General features: G+C 43.6%; 1 protein-coding gene across 5 annotated transcripts in view; it reads right to left on the minus strand.

Annotated features, from left to right (window-relative positions):
* Positions 1 to 19,445, minus strand: part of SLC41A1 (solute carrier family 41 member 1) — a 410,973-nt gene that overhangs the window by 57,016 nt on the left and 334,512 nt on the right. For 4 of the 5 annotated variants that reach the window (XM_044076832.1, XM_044076833.1, XM_044076834.1 and 1 more), the window contains exon 10: positions 7,513 to 7,661. The exons of the other annotated variant lie outside the window; for it this stretch is intronic. In XM_044076832.1, coding sequence (XP_043932767.1) covers positions 7,513 to 7,661 — 149 coding nt within the window. The remainder of the gene's footprint in view (positions 1 to 7,512; positions 7,662 to 19,445) is intronic. 5 annotated transcript variants of the gene reach the window in all.

Genomic DNA, 19,445 nt, shown 5'->3' on the forward strand with positions numbered 1-19,445 from the left:
CTCATGGGTGAGAAGCAGCAGTGTGGCAAAATATTGCTTCATTAAATTGCCAAGTGATGTTTAACAGTCTAATAGTTTAAGAACAGTATCACTGCCGTTAAGTTACAGGGATTTTCCCCCCTGCTATGCAAGAAACATATGTAATTAAAACTGGTAACACTTGTTTAAAGATGCATTTATTTGTGAAAGAATAGCTTCCCCAATATTCTGTACTCTCTTGGTATACCCATTTCCAAGTTTCTTTGCCTACCCTAAGGACAATGAGTGACACTGCAAACTACATTCATCCCACTTAGACTCTTCTTCCACTCTGCAGATTGGCATCAGTGAAAAGATCTGCCTTACCTACCTTATTCAGCCAATCCTCCAATGTTTGTTCCTATGTGCTTCTATCTTTTGAACATTCCCACACCATTGTGAGATTCCTAATGCATCCACCTCACATTTTAACCTCAAGGTGACTGCGCTGCACCTCCTCTCTCAAGGATCAATCACTGGACTGCACAACCTTCATCTTAACAACCACCTCTCAAGCTATGCAGTCTTATGCACCACAGCTAGCTGAAATTCCGTCTGTCAAAGACAGCACACAGGTACCCTACCTCTATGCCAGTGGGTTAACCATAAAATATATTAACTAGATTTTTTTGTTAATATTCAAAGAAATGGCATAATTACTCAGTCTCTTCCACACTGCCTGTGAGGAGCAAATGCTTCTTCCACCACCTATCAAGTTCATCGCCCATTAGATCACTGCCTACTGATCCAACACAGCTGAAGCGACCCAATTTTTGTGTCATAAGTGGATCTACCAACTCTGCACCAGTAACCAGACTCCAGGCAGATGACAAGAACCTGAGTTAACATCAACGCTTTTAACTGGGTGAGCACACAGAAGTTTGATAGAAACACTGGGATCTTTTGTCACAAAAGACCAGTCATTTTTCTTTGCACTATGTTCCGCAGCACCAGTTATAACTCGTCTTGATGTTGCAAGTCTAGTGGGCCAATAGAGTGCTACATTGCTATGTGCATCACGGGAGGTCATAAGGGGCAAATGAACTATAGCTGTAGCTTTCCTCTACCTCATCTTCAAAAATTCCCCAAGAATTTTTTGTTGCCTAGTTAAATCCATTTAATACAAGTACCTATCTTCAAAGGCCAGGAAGGGTCACTTTATGACTAAGTGACTTAATGTGATGATTGAGCTGGCCACCAGAAAAGTACAGTTGTGCACACTTACTGTAAATGTAGATGTTGGGAGTGTATTCATTGTTGCAGTCATTACATTTGGGTAATCTGTTGGCAGGTTGCCCTCAGTCGGCCTGAATTCCAAAGTCTTGGGTCGTGCGTCAGTTGCTGTCTCCTCTTCCATGACGTCAAGTTGTCAGGTGTATAAAACATGCAGCCGACAATTTTCTTTAGTTTTTCTTGCCCCCGATGTCAGGTGCCCCCAAAAAGGTAGCAAAAAAAAAAAAATTCAGACACACACACACACACACACACACACACACACACACACACACACACACACCCCCCAATATAAACTTTACCTTCATCTACAAGCAAATACACCACATAGGTTGTAGAAGATAGAGAAGGAAAGAAACTCCAGAATGACAGGGGGATGGTGGGAGGGTAACCTGAACTACAACAATGAATACACTCCAACATCTGCATTTATGGTAAGTGTACACAACTGTACTATGTTCTTCGTGTTTCACTGTTGCAGTCATTACATTTGGGTAGAATCCCAAAGCTATGGTTGGGAGGCTGGAACAGCATTAGGTGCGGCTATAAGGCCCTGCAGAACTGCAGTGGCAAAGCCTGCCCTGGACTTAAGAGTAGAGAGGCAAATAATAATGCTTTGTAAAGCTATGAACAGAACTCCAAGTAGCAGCCTCTAGAATGTCTTTGGTTGGTACTCCTCTGAGAAAGGCTGCTGAAGTAGCTGCAGCTCTGCTGAAATGAGACCTAATGCCCTTGGGCACAGGTTTACCATGGTGTAAGTAGCAGAAACGGATGCAGTGGCTTATCCACTTTGAAACTGTCTGCTTTGAAATAGCCTTTCCTTCAGATCCTGCAGCATATGTCACTAGTAATTGCTCAGTTTTTCTTAGAGCTTTAGTCCTGCTCAAGTAGAATCTTAGCTGTCTGTGTATGTCCAAGGAATGCAGAATTCTCTCCCCCTTGTTCTGCGGATTTGGATAAAAGGTTGGCAGATCAATTGTTTGGTTAAGAGCCACACTGGAAACCACCTTAGGCATAAAAGTAGGATTTGTCCTCACAGACACCCTGTCTGGATAAAATATGATAAAAGGCTCTACAGCCATGAGGGCCTGTAGCTCAAACTCTTCTTGCTGAAGTAATTGCTAGTAGCAGAGCTGTTTTCCATAAGAACTTTATATCAGCAGTAGCAGCTGGTTCAAATGGAGACAGGGTGAGCTTTTCCAACACATAACTGAGGTCCCATGCAGGTAATGGTGGTCTTCTAGGAGGCCTTAAATTTTTGGCTCCTCTAAGATACTGCTTTAGTAAAGGATGAGAAAAGATTGGTGGCTCTATTGTAATGAGCCGAAATGGCAGAGGCATGGATTTTAATTGATAAGATAGGCCTTTGTCAAGCATCTCAGTTAAGTATTGTAATATCTTAGGAATATTTGGTTCTGCTGCATCAGTTCCTTGTGCTCGATTCCAAGCACAGAATCTCTTCCATTTGTCAGCATAAGATTTTCTAGTACTAGGCCTTCTGGCTTCCAAAATGAAATCCATCACAGCTTTATTGAAAGGTGTTGTTTGTAGAACTACATGATCAGCCATGCTGCCAGGTTCAGTGTCTGTAGTTGGTTGTGCAGGATCTGATTGTTTTGCTAGGACAGTAGCTGAGGTCTTTGAGGTAAGGTCCAAGCTGGGTATTCAGACACGTTCCTTAGGATTGGGTACCAGTAATGGCGGGGCCAGTCCGAGGCAATTAGTATCTTTGGTTTCTCTTGTCTGACTCTTAGGAGGACCTTGGGGAGAAGAGGCAGAGAAGGTAAGGCGTAAACGGATAGGTTTTTCCAACTGAAGGATAGGGCATCCACATTCCATGCTTGTCTGTGATAAGTCCTTGTGCAGAATCTTTTCAAGTGATAATTCTGAGGAAAGGCAAATAGATCTATGTCTGGGCTCCCCCATTTCTCTTATGCTGAAGACCTGTGGATCTAGTTTCCACTCGTGAGATCCATAAGGTTTCTGCTTAAATAGTCTGCCAGAGTATTTTGTTTTCCTGGCAGGAATTGAGCTTGAAGATGTATTTGGTAGGTCAAAGCTGTGTCCCACAGTGCCATGACTAACCTGCAAAGGGGGTACGAGTGTGTGCCCCCTTGCTTGTTTATATATCACATGACTGTGGTGTTGTCTGCCTTTATCAGTAGCTGTCATGGATGAAGTAAATCCTTGAAGGCTGTTAGGGCATCTTGAACAGCTAGCATCTCTTTCTGGTGGATATGTAGATGCATTTGTTTTGGGGTCTATATGCCCTGAACGCATCTTCCTGCCAAGTGGGCCCCCCAGGCATAATCTGATGAGTCTGTTAAGGTTTGGCTGGCAGGGGGTAGAGTGAAGGCCCGTCCCATGTTTTGGTGACATGCCTTTGCCCACCATAGGAACTCCTGTTGTAGGCAGGAAATGAGAGGAATCATTGCTTCCAGACTGAGAATGTTGACTCCATAAACGTTTTAGGTACCACTGAAGTTTCCTCATATGCAGTCTTGCATATGGAATCAGTAGTATGCAGGACGCCATGAAGCCCAAAGCCTGCAGAATTGGTCTTGCAGATAACTGGGGTTTTGTTGCCATCAGTTTGAAGTAAGTAGTCAGTTGCCTTTGCTTGTCTGGCATGAGGTAAGCCATCTGGGCAGTTGTATTCAAGCTTGCACCCAGGAATGTTATCTTTTGAGAGGATACCAGTTGTGATTTATTTTCGTTTATTGTGTACCCTAGGCATGTTAGAAGCCTTTTCACAAGCTCCAGGTGTCTAAGAAGAATGTCCTTGTTCTCTGTTTGAATGAGACAGTCATCCAAGTAAGGACATATTTGTATACTTCTTTGTCTGCAAAATGCAATTACTGGTGCCACGCAATTTGCAAAGACCCTGGGCACAGTAGATAAGCCAAGGGGCAGTGCAGAGAATTGGTAATGCATTAAGTCAGCCCTGAATCGAAGGCATCTTCTGCACGATTGTCTTACTGGGGACATGCAGGCATGCCTCTTTTAGGTCTAATGTCACCAGCCACGCATTCTTGCCCAGCATGGGCAGAAGCTGCTGCAAAGTCAGCATTTTGAATTTTGGAATGTCCAGGTATGTGTTAAAATCGGTAAATCCAGTATTGGCCACCAGGCCTCATCCTTTCTGGGTACCAAGAACAATCTTGAGTAAAAACCTTGTCCTTTTTCCTGTTCTGGTACTGGCTGAATGGCCCCCATTATCCATGAGGGATGTAACCGGTTTCTGTGCCTCTGCCCATTGATTTTTTTGGCAGATCTGGCCAACCATTTGCTACTGGCAGAGTGTGGAAATGGAATCTGCATCCCTGTGATACTATGTTTAGTACCCACTTGTCCTGGGTTATTAACTGCCTTTTCCCCCTATGGGTGCTGCCAAAAGATAAGTGCTTGATGTAGGCAGAGGGAAGTCATTGGGATTGTTTTCTGTAGGTATGCACTTTATCGCCTCCTGATTTGGAGGTAGAAGCGCCCCATTGCTTTGACCTATATTAATCTTGCGCCTGGTATCTGGAACCCTTAGGGTGTCTGGATTTGCCCCTTTGAGCTCTGACACAGGAAGGACCAATTTTTTGTAGGCCAGTGTCTACTGAATCTTGGTGGCTGCACTTGCAAGAAGTCTAACAGTTTGCATAAACTTAGCTTTGTCTTCTATTTTCTTTAAAACCTCTTCTGCCTTAATACCAAACAGAGAATCATGCTGTAAAGGTGCATCTAGCAATTTAGCTTTAACATGATCAGGCAAATTTTGTTCCTTTAACCAATCATGCCTCCTAATCACAGATCCAGTAACTGCGGCCCTGCAGGAGGCCTCTAAGGAGTCAAAACTACATTGCAACGTATGCTTTCCAACTTGTTTAGCTGCATGCAATAATTCCTGCAATTCTTTATTTTCTGCACATTCTGAAATCATCACTTCTGTTTCAGCAATCCCATAACACGTTGTTGGTACTTAAGCATATGAAATTGACAGTTTAAGGCCCCGACTGCCAAGGTTGCAGATGTCTGAATCTACAAAGTTCCGTTTGGTGCAACACAGATCCTCAAGTCCACAAAAACCAAACAGAAGTATCCACACACTGCAAATTTCAGCAAAATAAATCCACCGTTTTTTAAATAAAAAGAAAATTTAATGCATTATTTGCATTAAATTTTCTTTTTATTTAAAAAACGGTGGATTTATTTTGCTGAAATTTGCAGTGTGTGGATACTTCTGTTTGTTTTTTGTGGACTTGAGGATCAAGGTTGCAGATGTATAAACCTTTTTTTCCCATCTGTCCAGTGCCCTTGAATCTGTCACGAGGGGGTAGGATTTTTTGCTGTTGAGGTCTTAACTCCCTTTGGACCTGTGAAATAGTTTCAGGATCAGCAGCAGGGTTTCTAAATAAAAATGTATGCGAGTCAGGGACCCTGCAATATCGGTCAGGCTTACTGGGAGCCGGAGGTAAGGAGTCAGGGGTCAAGAAGCTTGACTCTGAAAACACATCCACAATGTCTAAAACAGGGGGATGGCTAAAGGCCTGTGCTGAGGGAGAAGGAAATCCCTGAGCCTCTATTTTGATTCTGAGAAGTCTTGACTCTCCCAGTGAAAATGCTCCCTCAAAGTATGCAAGGTTTCTCCAAATGAATAATCCCCAGGAGGAGATGCAGATGGTAGACTCCTCTGCATCAGAATCCTCATAGGGAGGTATAGATAATTCCTGATCAGAAGAGGAATCAGAAGAAATAGAAACCTGATCTGAAGATTCATAATCAGTGTCTTGTCTAGGCCTCTTATCTGGAGGGGGATGGGTACCCCTGATCAAGGTAATAAGGTCTTCAGCCATTTTGATCATCTGTTTTTTAGGCATAGAGGCCTATGCACATGGCTCATGCTTCTTTTTTTAGTTTTAGAAGTTGCTTCTGTCTTTGGTTTTGCAGCTGTCATCTGTTTGATATACAAATGTTGAGGTCTGAATACACCCTCAGAAGCCGGTGCCTGCTCAGCGGCTCTGGACCCATCAGAGGGGGATACATCTGTCAGTCCAATACCGTAAGTATCTTGCGGCATGCCAGACTCCACATGGGTGTCGGTAGAGGCCTACGACGAAGGTAGCAGGTATCAGGGGCTGCGAAAGCACCCGAGTACCGGCAAATGGTTTAGGAGAAGCTTAGTCGTCTGTTTTCGATCTCAACTGCCTTTCTCGGTCCTTTTCTTTGCGTTTATGTACTCCGGTAGTCTGATTGCTATCAGACGACATTTCTGGGTAGTTAAATCTGTTTCCGAAATACTTTGATGCAAAAATATATCGACACTTAACAGTGTGTTGGTTAAATCTAGCACAAAACCGACAGCTAGGCACATTGTGATCAGGGCCTAGGCAAGGAATACAGTATAAATGGAAATCCTTATGAGGTATTTATTAACTTTTTCTGACATTGATAAGGAGCAAAAAAAGTTTCCCCAACGGGGTACTTAGCTTTAGTGAAGAATTTGCTTCTGAAACTCAAACTGGAATATTTCAGTAGTCGGCCGTCTGGCCCTTGCGAAATGCTTCTTGCTTCGGGCACTGCACACAAGAAAGACTAAAGAAAATGGTGTCTGCTGCATGTTTTATACCCCCTGACGACCTGACGTCATGGAAGAGGAGACAGCAACCAACGCAGGACCCAAAACTTTGGAATTCAGGCCGACTGAGTGCAGCCTGTCAGCAGATTACCCAAATGTAATGACTGCAACAGTGAAACACGAAGAAAGTACAGTTTTGTACCTACCATAAATGTAGATGTCCGAATTGGATAGCATCTGCAGTCATAACAACTGGGTTGTCCTGTCGTCAGGCAGCCCTTCAGAGTCTCAAAAACATTAGTCAAAGTCCAGTGGGAATCCCTGTGCAGGGACAACCTTAAGATCAGAACAGATTTGTGTGTTGCACAGAAGAGTTGGTCTAAGGTACTCCACCTTTCATCAAATACTTCATTTGAAACTGCCAAATTTTATTATGTTCTTTCAAAGCTCTGAACTCCTACTATAAAAAAATGGGTACCCACGAACACAGACCTGTAACCAAACAATGTTTCTAACATTTGTTTTGAACCAAGGGCACCTGCAACCTACCTTGCAAGCCCTACATCCCTCCACTTGTGCTCCCGCAGGGTGAATCTGTTTTGCATGAACAACCAGTCTCTTCCATTTACATGCTAAATGACAACAAGTCTGTCATTTACAACCTCCTATGCAAACCCAAGCTACGAATGTGCACTCACCTGCAAAAGTGCAGCAATCATGTAGAATGTAATAAATATTGCAGTCAGTGTGGTGTGGCCTCCCTGCATGGAGCCTATTGTGTAAAGGAAAATCAGGTGTCCAGGCACAACTAATAAAGTTAACACTCGAGCAGACCGAGAATTAACATCTGCAAAGAAATGTAAAAATGTACATTAAGTGGAATGCACACAGGAGGAAAAACATGAATGCATTAACAAATAGCAGGGGAAATGAACAGAAGGAACAGTTTTAGAGTATTAGCATTCATCCATAATGTAAACCCCACTGAAAACCATCACAAACTATTGCATGTTTCGTATTTCTAGATAAATGCAGCATTCATACGGCTATATACATCCCTCCAATCATATCTTATATGCCTATCATCCCCATCAAACTGGTACTAGCCGATGAAATTTTGACAAAGCTCATCTGACAGCATATTAAAGGAAGCATGACAAACAGAACATTACAAGAAACGCATCTTGAAAGTGATTACAACTAGATATCAGGTTACTTTATTAAACCAGTAATATGGCAAGATAAGAACCAGTGACCTTAATATAGTTTCAAGCTTATTGCATGTACAGGGCCCTCAAAGTAGTAATAAATCTCACATACTAGTCCATACTCAACAGCCTCACTTATCCTACCTTCCCACATACGAGTCCATGTCAAGATAATATGCAGCAGGCAGCATTTCACTTTGCAGAAGCAGGAATGCACTTACAATATTTGCTTGTCAGTATTGATATTTCATGCACATATTCACTGCTTTATCCTATACAAGACGGCAAAGTCCCTACCTGAAAATAAATGTCAGGCAACCCCTTTATCTACTTTTTCTGGAACTCTGTTTTACAGCTTTTAAAAATCACTGCCTCTTACTGTATTTTCCGTTATCCATTTAGGTTCTCCATGCCTATTGTGCTCCCCCACAGTATTCCTTTCCATAGGAAAGGTACTGTTCTAAGCAGTCATCCTTGTCCTCTCAAAATGGAACCTGTGTGGCCTTGTTGGCTTCCTTGTCATACTACAAAAGACAATCCAGTACTCTACAGGACATCCACCAGTCTGCCAGGGAATCTGTTCTTTGTAACTGAAGGGGTGCTGGAAAATATGTACCATGACCTTTATTTGGTATTCTTAATGCTGACATGGTTGCTTCTCACTTCTGCATTCACCAAGATATTTCTCAATTTCAGCCTGCTGGCACTTGTTCTAAACTCACCTACATCCCCCACCAATGTGTGGTGTCAAAGCAGAAGGGGAAATTATGGTCATCCAAGATTACTCGTCAGCAGAAGGAAGCAGTGTATTTAACTAGCCTACATAGGTAGACAACAGGACATGGCAGAAGAAATATTGATGCAGCCTGAAAAATGCATCTCCTGCACTTCTGAATGTATACCTTTTTCTGTCAGTTGGTCATACACATCCACCACTCGTACTTATGAAGCAAGATGTCCTCAGCCACAGATTAAGGCTTGCTCCCTCTGATCCTCTTTTTCCCCAATCTCATCTTTGTACCTTTCAATTTCTAAAGCTAACAACGAACAAAACTCAATCTTTTCAGAGCTGTAGAATGCTTTTCTTGTCCCTGGACCCCATTTCACTTAACATGCAGTTGTGCAGTAGTTGGCTTTTGGTACATCCTTGTTGCTCTGTACCACTTCACATTCTTTAACTGGGCACTGTTAGAGAGTTCCACCCACTTTCTTATACCTCTGTTGTAAACTTTTATATTCCTGCTGAAACATTCCACATCTGTTCTTACTGAATCTGAGCTGCCACATTACTTATCTAGCAAAGTTCTACAGAACCCCTTCCTATATGCTTCCCTCAAGCTCCTAGTATTCTTTGCTTGACGATGACTGCAAACAGGCTGTCCCTGTTCACAATGCCTACAGCAATCTGAAATTAACACAAACACCAGTTCAAATCAATGATCTTTAGGCACATCAGCAGGGAAGACCTCTCTCCATCTGACAGGGTACCTCTCAATGCCATCCTCCATACTGTCCCTCCTTTCTTCTCTCCCTGTTTAACCATTCTTTTAACTTCTAGTACCATGAAATGGGGCAGTGCAAAATGTCATCCTGAATGAGGGAGTCTCTTGGAAAGCTTTTATCCAACTTTTTTTTTTTGCTTTGCTAAGTAGATAGACTAGAAAAAGTGTCTCTTCAGGACGATTTGGGAGCACTGTCTACTCAAGTGACGTATGAAGTCACACGGTAGATAAATGGATGTGGAATTAAACCATGTACCCTGTTACCACAGGGAGTACCTCATTAACAGCATAAATCTGTGACACCGGCCAGACAAGACTGTGACCAACTCACAAATATATGCAGTTAGACAGGAAAGAGCAGACTACAAAACATGTAAATATGCATCATGCAGTTAATGTCCAGAAACCTTTTCCCTTGGAAAGCTTTTTAAATGACCTGTGTTACTGTCAGGTTTGCAGGACTGTAGTTATCAAGACGGACCTTACCCCAGTTCACTTATGCAGGACTGTTGCAGTCTCCCACTCTTTCTCCACAAACCAATAATTTGCTGAATACATGTGCCAGATGCTTATTTTAGAGGACACGTGAAACCCTTGGTTCCTCCTTCATAAAAATGGTGGTGAAGTTTTGTACCTCCTCTTGTTCCCCATCACCACCCCATACACTCACTAACTCAGCCACTTTTGCTCTTCTCAGTTCTTCTACACTACATACACAATATATTTTACTGCCTTGCTTTACCCTCCTTGCCCTCAACTGTACTCTTATTACAAGGTGCCCTTCCCAAGAGTCTCATACTGTTGCCTATCTTCTACCTACCATCTATGCACCTGATTAACCACTTTTTAGCCAAACTGCCTCTTTTACTCCCCTTCAGTCTTTTTCACTGCCATCACGTCTTTTGTAACGCATTCTAGTCAAAAGAATAGTCTCTGGTATTTGCAACTCAAGATACATTCTTGTAGAACATCTTTGTACAGAAAAGCCTGTGCCTTCCAACACAAGGAAAGCCTGTGCCTTCCAACACAAGGAAAGCCTGTGCCTTCCAACACAAGGAAAGCCTGTGCCTTCCAACACAAGGAAAGCCTGTGCCTTCCAACACAAGGAAAGCACAGTAGTTTTTGTTCTGATTTACTGGTACCTCTGCCTGACAGAACAAACATTACATAATATTTGTAACTAACTTGTTTGATTCCATGAGGAGTGAGAAGCTAAGACTATGACCCAAATTATCAGAATTTTATTAGCAGACCAGGCAATGGAATAGCTAAAGTTGGGGTGGGGTGTATAATGGAGTAAGTGACCAGTGAAAGGGACCACAGACAGAACCATGAGCGAAAAGGAGAACCGCCATCAGCAGTGGTCATTCTCCACATCTTGTGATAACTGAGCTGAACAAAGCTCCTGTGTGTAGGTATATGCAAGCATACTTGCATAAGAGTGCCTGTGGCACTTGCAATTTTGTACTTATGTCACTGTTATTCATTAAAACTGAGGTACTTCAGTCTACCCACATTTTAACTTGTGTGTTCAACAGAGATGTCTAAGAATTATGAAGTGATACTATTACTACCAGAAGTTCTATCCAATTAAGTGGGTCCATTTTTGTGTTACTTCAGTTTGATTCAGAAAAATAAGTTATGTACCTACCATAACGTTCTGATTCAGAAAAATAAGTTATGTACCTACCATAACGTTCTATGTTAGTGGTCCATCTTGCCTTCCTTCTGGCTGGATGGATTTGGAGCTGATACTCTGCTCCAACTCTGCCACTTACTATAGCTAGAGAGCTCTTTACTGGCTCGAGGCTACCCCTCATCCCAGAATGCCCAGCGCCAGCTACCCAGATCTCGTTTGAGATAGCTCACACTAGACATAATTATAGAAGATAATCCATTAATAAACCTGGATATACAGTTAATGGTCATGGTTTGGCCGAGAAGCAGCTAATAAAACAAATTAGCCAGTGAAACCATTGAGAAACTCCTCTCAATCCTTGAGGAAGGGAGAAGGAGGGAGGGACGCAAGAAGGAAGGCAAGATGGACAACTAACATGGAATGTTATCGTAGGTACACAACTTCTTTGTTAAGTTGTCCAATCTCGCCTTCGTTCTTGCTGGATGGGACAGCGTCCCTAGCACCTCAATACTAGGTGGCTCATTGGAACAGACTCTTCAGAACGGTGGAATCAAAGGAAGCTCTGCCCCGGGAGACCACATCTACTTTGTAACGAGAAATGAATGTATGAGGATCTGCCCAAGTAGCTGCTGCACAAATTGAATCTATGTGCAATCTAGACTGAAATGCTACCAAAGTAGCTACTGACTTGGTTGAATGACCTTTGGATTTTGTTGGAAGATCTTTTTGTCGCAAGTGGTAGGTATGGACGATGGTGTTAGATAACCATTTTGACAATATTACTTTAGAAACTAGAAGGCCTTGTTTGTAGTTCGCAAATGAAAGGAACTTATCTGATTTTCTCATTTCTTTAGTTCTATGGAGATAGAAACGCAGTTGTCTACACACATCCATTTGGTGTAATTTGAATTCTGCCTTGTTGGAATGATTAGGAAAAAAACAGTGAGTTCAATGGATTGATTCAAATTGTGGTCTGAACAAACTTTAGGTAGAAAAAATGATTAGTTCTCGGAGAAACCCTGTCTTTGTGAAAAACTAGGTATGGAGGGCGAACACAGAGTGCATGAAGTTCTGAAACACATCTGGCAGAAGTAACTAAGAAAAGAGTTTTCCAAGAGAGAAACTTCAAGGAACATGCTGCTGCTGGTTCAAAGGGTGGCAGTATCAAGGAGGGAAGAACCAAATTGAGATCCCAAGGTGGAAGTGGCTCTTTCACGGGGGGTCTAAGTAGAGATGTACCTCTCATGAAGGCCTTACATATTTTGAGACATTATGCCGGAGTTAGAAACTCAAACATGAAAATTTGAAATGGCAGCCAGTTGTACGCTGAAGGTAGCAGCTGCTGCACCATAATGAAACAGTTCTGCTGGGAAATCCAAAATCTCGTGTACAGGAGCTATAAAATGATCTAAATTTCTGGAATCTGCCCAGTAAGAGAATCTTTTCCATTTGCTACCATAGAGTTTCCTTGTATTTGCCTTATGGGAGGAAACAATAAGCTCACGCACTGCTGGGGAAATATTGGGGAGCCTGGTTAGGATTGGAAGTGGAGTAACCAAGCTGTGAGCTTGAGATTGGAGTAGCCCGCCTGATTGCTGAATCAATAGGTCTGGTACTGGGTCCAGAATCCAAGGCTGAGCTAGAAGGTGGGAGTGAAGAACAAAAACCAAATCTGTTGAGGCCAATAGGGGGCAATGAGGATCATTTTGCAACCCAACAATTCTGCTTTCTGAATGACTTTTGGAATTATAGGGAAGGAAGGAAATGCATAAAGGAGTCCCTGAGGCCAATTGTGGACTAGAGCATCTCTGGGTGTCTGACCCGGAGGAAGAACAAGGGAGAAGTAGCTTCTGCATTTGTTACTGAGGGGAGAGGCACAGAGATCGCAGCAAGGCTGTCCCATTTGCAGAAAATAAGATCCTTCCTGTTTCAGAGACCACTCATGTAGCATGAGGATAGCCCTGTTGAGCCTGTCTGCTATTACATTGGATGTCCCAGGGATACGAGTTGCTATCAGAAAACGTTGGGAGGAAATCGCCCATTGCCACAGTCTGAGGGCCTCTCTGCACAAGGGGTAAGACCTGGTTCCGCCCTGCTGATGTAACAAACCACTGACATGGTCTGTCTGTACTGCAATAGTCCCGGCAGGGAGAGAGTCTTGAAGAACTTGCAACACTAGGAGCACTGCTCTCATCTCCAGGACGTTAATGTGCAAGTGGTACTAGTGAGGTTGCCAAGTGCCTTGGACTGTCTTCCTAGATAATGCCCCCCCCCCACCCTATCAGAAAAGCGTCCATGGTCAGTGTGGCAACTGGATGGGGTACCATGAAAGGTCTACCCTGAGAAATTAGTGAGACCATCCACCAGGAAAGGTGTCTTTTGCAAGATACCGTAATTAGCATCATGTGAGACATGAGTAATTCCTGGAAGGACCATTGTGTGAAAAGAAGCCACTGAAGGATTCTCAAGTGAAAGTGTGCCGAGGGGACTAGAAGAATGGCTGCTGCCATGGTCCCTAGAACCTGGAACATATTTGACTTGAAATATTTTGCTCCTCAGGAGAAGTGACACTTGTTTTCAAATAATGGAAACTCTTTCCGGAGGCAATTTTAATCATTTTTCTTGCGTCTAGCTCTGCTCCTATTTATGTAATAGATTGACAGGGCATCAAGGCAGATTTTTTGAAGTTGATTGTGATGCCTAGTTGAGCACAGGATGTGATGGTGTAATCTCGTGCTTCTATAAGTTGCCTGGTGGGAGCAGGGAGGAGCCAGTCGTCCAGATAAGGAAACACCTGGAATCCTTGATGTCTCAGGTGAGCCGCGACTACTGCCATGCAGTTGGTGAACACCCTGGGGCTTGTGGTGAGACCAAAGGGCAGAGCTCTGAATTGGTAATGACTGGCCCTTAGCCGGAAGCGTAGAAATCTCCTGGACAGTATTAATTTTTATAGGATAGTACATGTCCTGAAGATCTATGGAGCACATCCAATTGTCCTGACCCAGAAAGGGGAGAATGGACTGTAGTATTACCATCCAGAACTTTTCTTTTTGGACAGACTTGTTTAACCTGCTGAGATGCAGAATTGGTCTCCAGTCCCGTCTTTTTGGGCACTAAAGAATCTTAGTTTCGGATCCTACTTGGTCTGCGGGGATTTCTTAGATGGCTCTTTTTTCTAGCAGTCTTGAAACTTCTGTGACTGCCGGATCCCTTAGATTGGGTGGAACATCTGGGATGGATTTTTTTTAAACAAAAGGGGGTTGATGAAAGGGAATCTTGTAACCTCTGGATATAATGGCTAGTAATCATTTGTCTTTTGTAATATTTTGCCAGGCGGTTGGGTACAATGAAAGCCTTCCCCAGACTGCCTCCTGAGTTAAGCAGTCACGCATCCCTTCAGGGATGTTGATAGGGTTTGGAAGAGACTGCATCTCTTGTCACCCTGATTTTGCAGACCCCATCTGCCATAAGGGCGGCGTCTGCCATTATTTCCCTCTGCCCCTGGGGGAAAATTCACCACGTGCATCAGGCAAGGGTCCTTGGGATTTTCAAAACCACATCTTTCAACCCTTCTGACCTTTTGGGTATGGTCTGGTAGGAGTGGAAAACGGACTCGCATCAGAGAACGTCTTGCTCTCCTGCTGGCACCTGGTAAGCGCATCTTTCACCTGAGGCCCAACGAGGGGGGAGCCAGCAAAGGGGGTATTGGTGAAGGACGCTCTGAAAGGTTCCGCAAACTGACACAGCTGCAGCCAAGAATGTCTCAAGAGCTACTCCTGTTCCCGCAGCTCTACTCGCTCCATCGGCTGCATATGAAGTAAGCCTCATGAAGAAGTTGACTACTGAATTAAGAGTCGCAAGCTGTGTAACTACCTTGGCTGAAGATCCCTCAGCTGTAGGATCTTGTAGGGTATCTCCAAGCTCTTTTAGGAGATCCCTCTGAAGCCTAGTAAAATGGGAAAGATATCCGGGACCTAAGGGAGAAGGTTGCTGATGAAAACATTTGCTTCCCATATCTGTCCATCGTACGAGAGTCTATTCGGTGGCTGGACAGATGAGGTGGTTTCAGCTAACTCTCTTTGCAGCTGCTGCCACCACCATGGCATCAACTGGGACACCTTTAGTTAACAATTGTTTGTCTTGGGGAGCTGTGATGAATTTATTGGGTCTCCTCGGGACAGGTTCCATGGAATCTGGAGCTGACCAAGCCTTTCGAGACACTACAGACATGAGTGGATCCAAGAGCTGACACCCCCAGGAGGTGGTAGGTCGGGAACCAAATGCATCCAGATATACAGACTCATCCTGTGAGGGGGCTAGAGAAGTCCCGCTACACTTCTGCCAGAGAATCTCAGGGATGTCCGAAAAGGAAACTTTCAGAGGGGGGACCCTGGGGACCCCTCCAATTCATCCATGTCTGTATCTGAGGTGACAGACTCAGGGGAGTGTACATGCTTCCTCTTGCACTTCTTCCGAGAAGCCTGCTCAGAATGCTCTGGGGACGCTTCAGAAGAAGAGGGTTCACCCAATAGGGTGTCCTGGGGCATAGGTTCCCTATGCTTTGGGGCTGGAGGAGGAGCAGAGGTTGTCACAGGCACAGAGGTGGATGGAACCGATAGTGGAGCAGTCTGTGGGGACAGCACTCTCCACATGACCTCAAAGGTGTCATGGTCTCGACACAAGGAGGGCTCCAGCGAGACAGGAATACCACCCTGCACCGAAGGCGATGGCTCCAAGGCCAATGTGGGAGCAGAGGTCAACTGAACAGACACTCAGAAAGGGAGAGCAGGGTCGGACAAGGGTTCGATGCCACTTCCCCCCTCGGAACAGAGAGAGTTTCTGCGCCCAAATACCTTGATGGGAGTAAGAATCGAGGTAATTGGAGCCAACAGAGCCGATGAGGATGTCATCGAAGCCGAAGAAACCACTATCCATGGACTCTGGCTCCGGAGTATAGTTGGAGGAGGAATCAAAATCGAAGCAGATTGAGCCGAAGCCTGTTGAGGTGGGCTCGAAAGCATTTTAGCAAGGGCCTGTGACTTAAGCAACCTACTGACCACTCTCCACATCCTGATCCAATAACCTCGAGGATCAAGAGGAGTGGGAAGATGAGCAATGACTGGACTTGATTTGGAGTAATGGTGATTGTGGCACAGAGCGAATCGGCTCCAAAGAAGGAGACCTAGCTCTTTTGTGGCTCCGAAGTAACAGTTGGAGCAGACGGAGGGGTAATCTTGTCGGTGCCAGCCGGCACAGACACTTGGTTTGTCAAGTTCACAGGTCGGTTCCAAACATGGAGCAGACGGCTTGACTGGTTTCAAAAGGTTTCACTGGCTGAGATGCTTTAGCCGGAGAATCCTGTTTTAATAATCCACGGAGGATAACCTTGTTTTTCTGTTCCTGCATGACCCTTGGACTAAAGGCATGACAAATAGCGCAAGAGTCCTGCAGGTGCAGAGCCCCCAAGCAATAAACACAACTAGTGTGCCCATCTGTCAGAGACATCCTCCGACAGCACGAGTCACACTTTTTGAACCGTGAGGTTTTAACTTCCTTGGACATGCCAAGAAAAAAAGAAGTACCACACACACTACAATAAAAATTATATTGATAAAACCCTTAAAAGGAGAGCCTCTAACTTAAATGGCTGTCCTTAAGGGGGGGGGGGGGGGACTAACTTAAACAAGTTCATGTAAACAAACAAAGCCTAGCGACTAAGGAGCGATGGCCAACACAGCACAAAAAACAGAGCAAAGGACGAGTTAAGGGGTTTAGGACTAAACTTACAAACTACTATAAAACAGTGAAGAAAATACTACTTTAAGTAAATTACTGAATTATAAGAAGAGAAAAAAGTTATACCAAGCCAGAGCCAGTATTGACGCAGCTGAAGCGGCAAATGAGATCTAGGTAGCTGGCGCTGGGCCTTCTGGGATAAGGGGTAGCCTCGAGCCAGTAAAGTGCTCTCGAGCTATAGTAAGTGGCAGAGTCAGAGCAGAGGATTAGCTCCGAACCCATCCAGCAAGAACAAAGGCGAGATTGGACAACTTAACATTAATTTCTTAAAACATTTCACACTCTTTCTGTTCTTTTGTATTTTGAGGTCTATTAGCATCCTCCTTTCTTTTGCGTGATGGCACCACTTTTATAACTTCAAGAAAATTCTATGCCTTACTCATTTTCCATTTGACAGGACATTGTCCTCTGTGAGGTTATGATCTTCCATGAAAACTGCAAACTGAGTCACCAACATTTTGCTGTCATAAGAGTATCAATTTTTTCATTTTAATTTTACAGACTCAATAAAAAGTTAACAGGAAAATGATATACAGTCTGTGTAAAGGAAATGACAGTTTAATCTGCAAGTCTTTCAAAAGAATGGTTTAATTTACAAGCTTTACTAAAAGCAGCATCCCTACCCGTTTCAAGGGAAAACCCAACTGTAAAAAGAATACAAGATTGTTTCAAAATTCACACTCCCAAATCAAGTTTTTTTTCCTCCAGGGAGTAAGCCCCCCCCCCCCCCCCCAAAAAAAAAAATATGCATGGCTGCTGTTCCAGTGTCCACAGACTATAAATGTACGACAGAGTTCACACCAACTTGGTGGAAGTGCATTTACAGGCACTGTGTATTTGTGCCTCACACTGGAGTACACAGACGAGCATTCATCTGCGAGCACATACGCCATTAGCTTCTGAACACAGTAAAAGATAACCCACAGGAATTACTTATTCTCACAAAACTTCCTAGCTGATTAACCAGTTAGTGTTACCTACGCTATTCAGACACATCTCAACTTCATCTTTATATTATAGTAAACAGCAAGATAGAAACGTAAGACTAAGGAATGTTAAAACCAAAATCATCCCAACTCAAGTGCTCTCTCAAAAAGGTAGATCTTAACAGCCCTCCTAAAGTGAGCACAGTAGCAGATTCTATAGATGAGGACCTTGGAAACAGAAGGAATGGAATCCAGAAGTTTCAAGACAAACTTGTGCAACTGCTGAATACAATACCAAAGCCTGGCAGTTAGGCATCACCACTATCTCCTTCAGGTATGAGGGACACGGGACATGTATAGACAGACATACTAACTTCTTATATAGGACCCTGCAACTGGCAGCCAATGTAGTCCATGTAGAACAGGCATAGCATGTAAGCAATGTTATGTACCAGTCAGTAGACTAGCTGCAGAGTTCAGCACCATCTGCAAGTGAACCAACCCGGTATTAGGAAGTCCCACATACAAAACATTGCAATAATTCAATCTCAATGAGACTAAAGGCATTAACAGAAAGCACAGAAAGATTCTGTAGGTGAAAATGGATTTCACTATGGTTGTCACCTAATTCTGAAGTGCAAGTCTAGAGTCACGAATGTCTCCCAGATAATGCACCTTTATTTGCTTTTACCAGGAAAGCAAAACTGAACCCAAGCCCATTTTCATCAGAGGCCTGGTAAGAAAAGCTCAGACATAACAAACTTAAAAAATTAGCTAGAAAGTAGAGACACTTGACAAATTTCTTGACCTGATGCATAAAGAAATTGGGAAACTAAGTGGAGCTGCATGGTCTGCCAAGGCTTCAGTTTTGGCAGTACCAAGTTTCAACTGACTTTGAATTAACTACAAATGTATGGCTTCTAGGTCATTAGCTAGCAAATACACACTTGTCCTAACATTCTGGGAAAGAGGGGGTAGATTTGACATTCAACATTTATTATGTTATACTAGGCCACTTTTCCCTTAACAGATCTAACAAAACCCATGTAGACTAAATAATAAAGGGCCCAAGATAGAACCATGTGGTACTCCGCATTCCTGTTGATAACTGGAGAAAGAATTAGTCTGAGAAGACCTTTTAGGAACACTCAGAGGCATTTTAGGAACAGGCAGAGGCAAGATATCAACCACTAAATGCCACTTCAAGGACCATAAATTATAATTCGTAATCAAAGGATCTGGAGAGAGTCAGCATTCACTTGCCAAAGGGAGATGAAGGACAGTACAGTTTTGTACACTTATCATAAATGTATATGTTAGAGAGTGTATTCACGGTTGCAGTCATTACATTTGTGTTATCTGCTTGCAGTAGCCCTCAGTCGGCCAGATTAACAAAGTCTTGGGTCCTGCGTCGGTCGCTATCCCTTCTTCCATGAAGTCAGGTAGTCAGGGATACAAAACATGCAGCCGATGCCATTACATCAGTTTTTCTTGCCACAGATGTCAGGTGCCCCCCTAATGGGAAGCAATCAAATCTATAAATACAAGGATATACCTCCA

The sequence above is a fragment of the Protopterus annectens genome, chromosome 7.part0, assembly GCF_019279795.1.
Source record: "Protopterus annectens isolate FY-2018-M chromosome 7.part0, PAN1.0, whole genome shotgun sequence".
Taxonomy (NCBI): Eukaryota; Metazoa; Chordata; order Ceratodontiformes; family Protopteridae; genus Protopterus; species Protopterus annectens.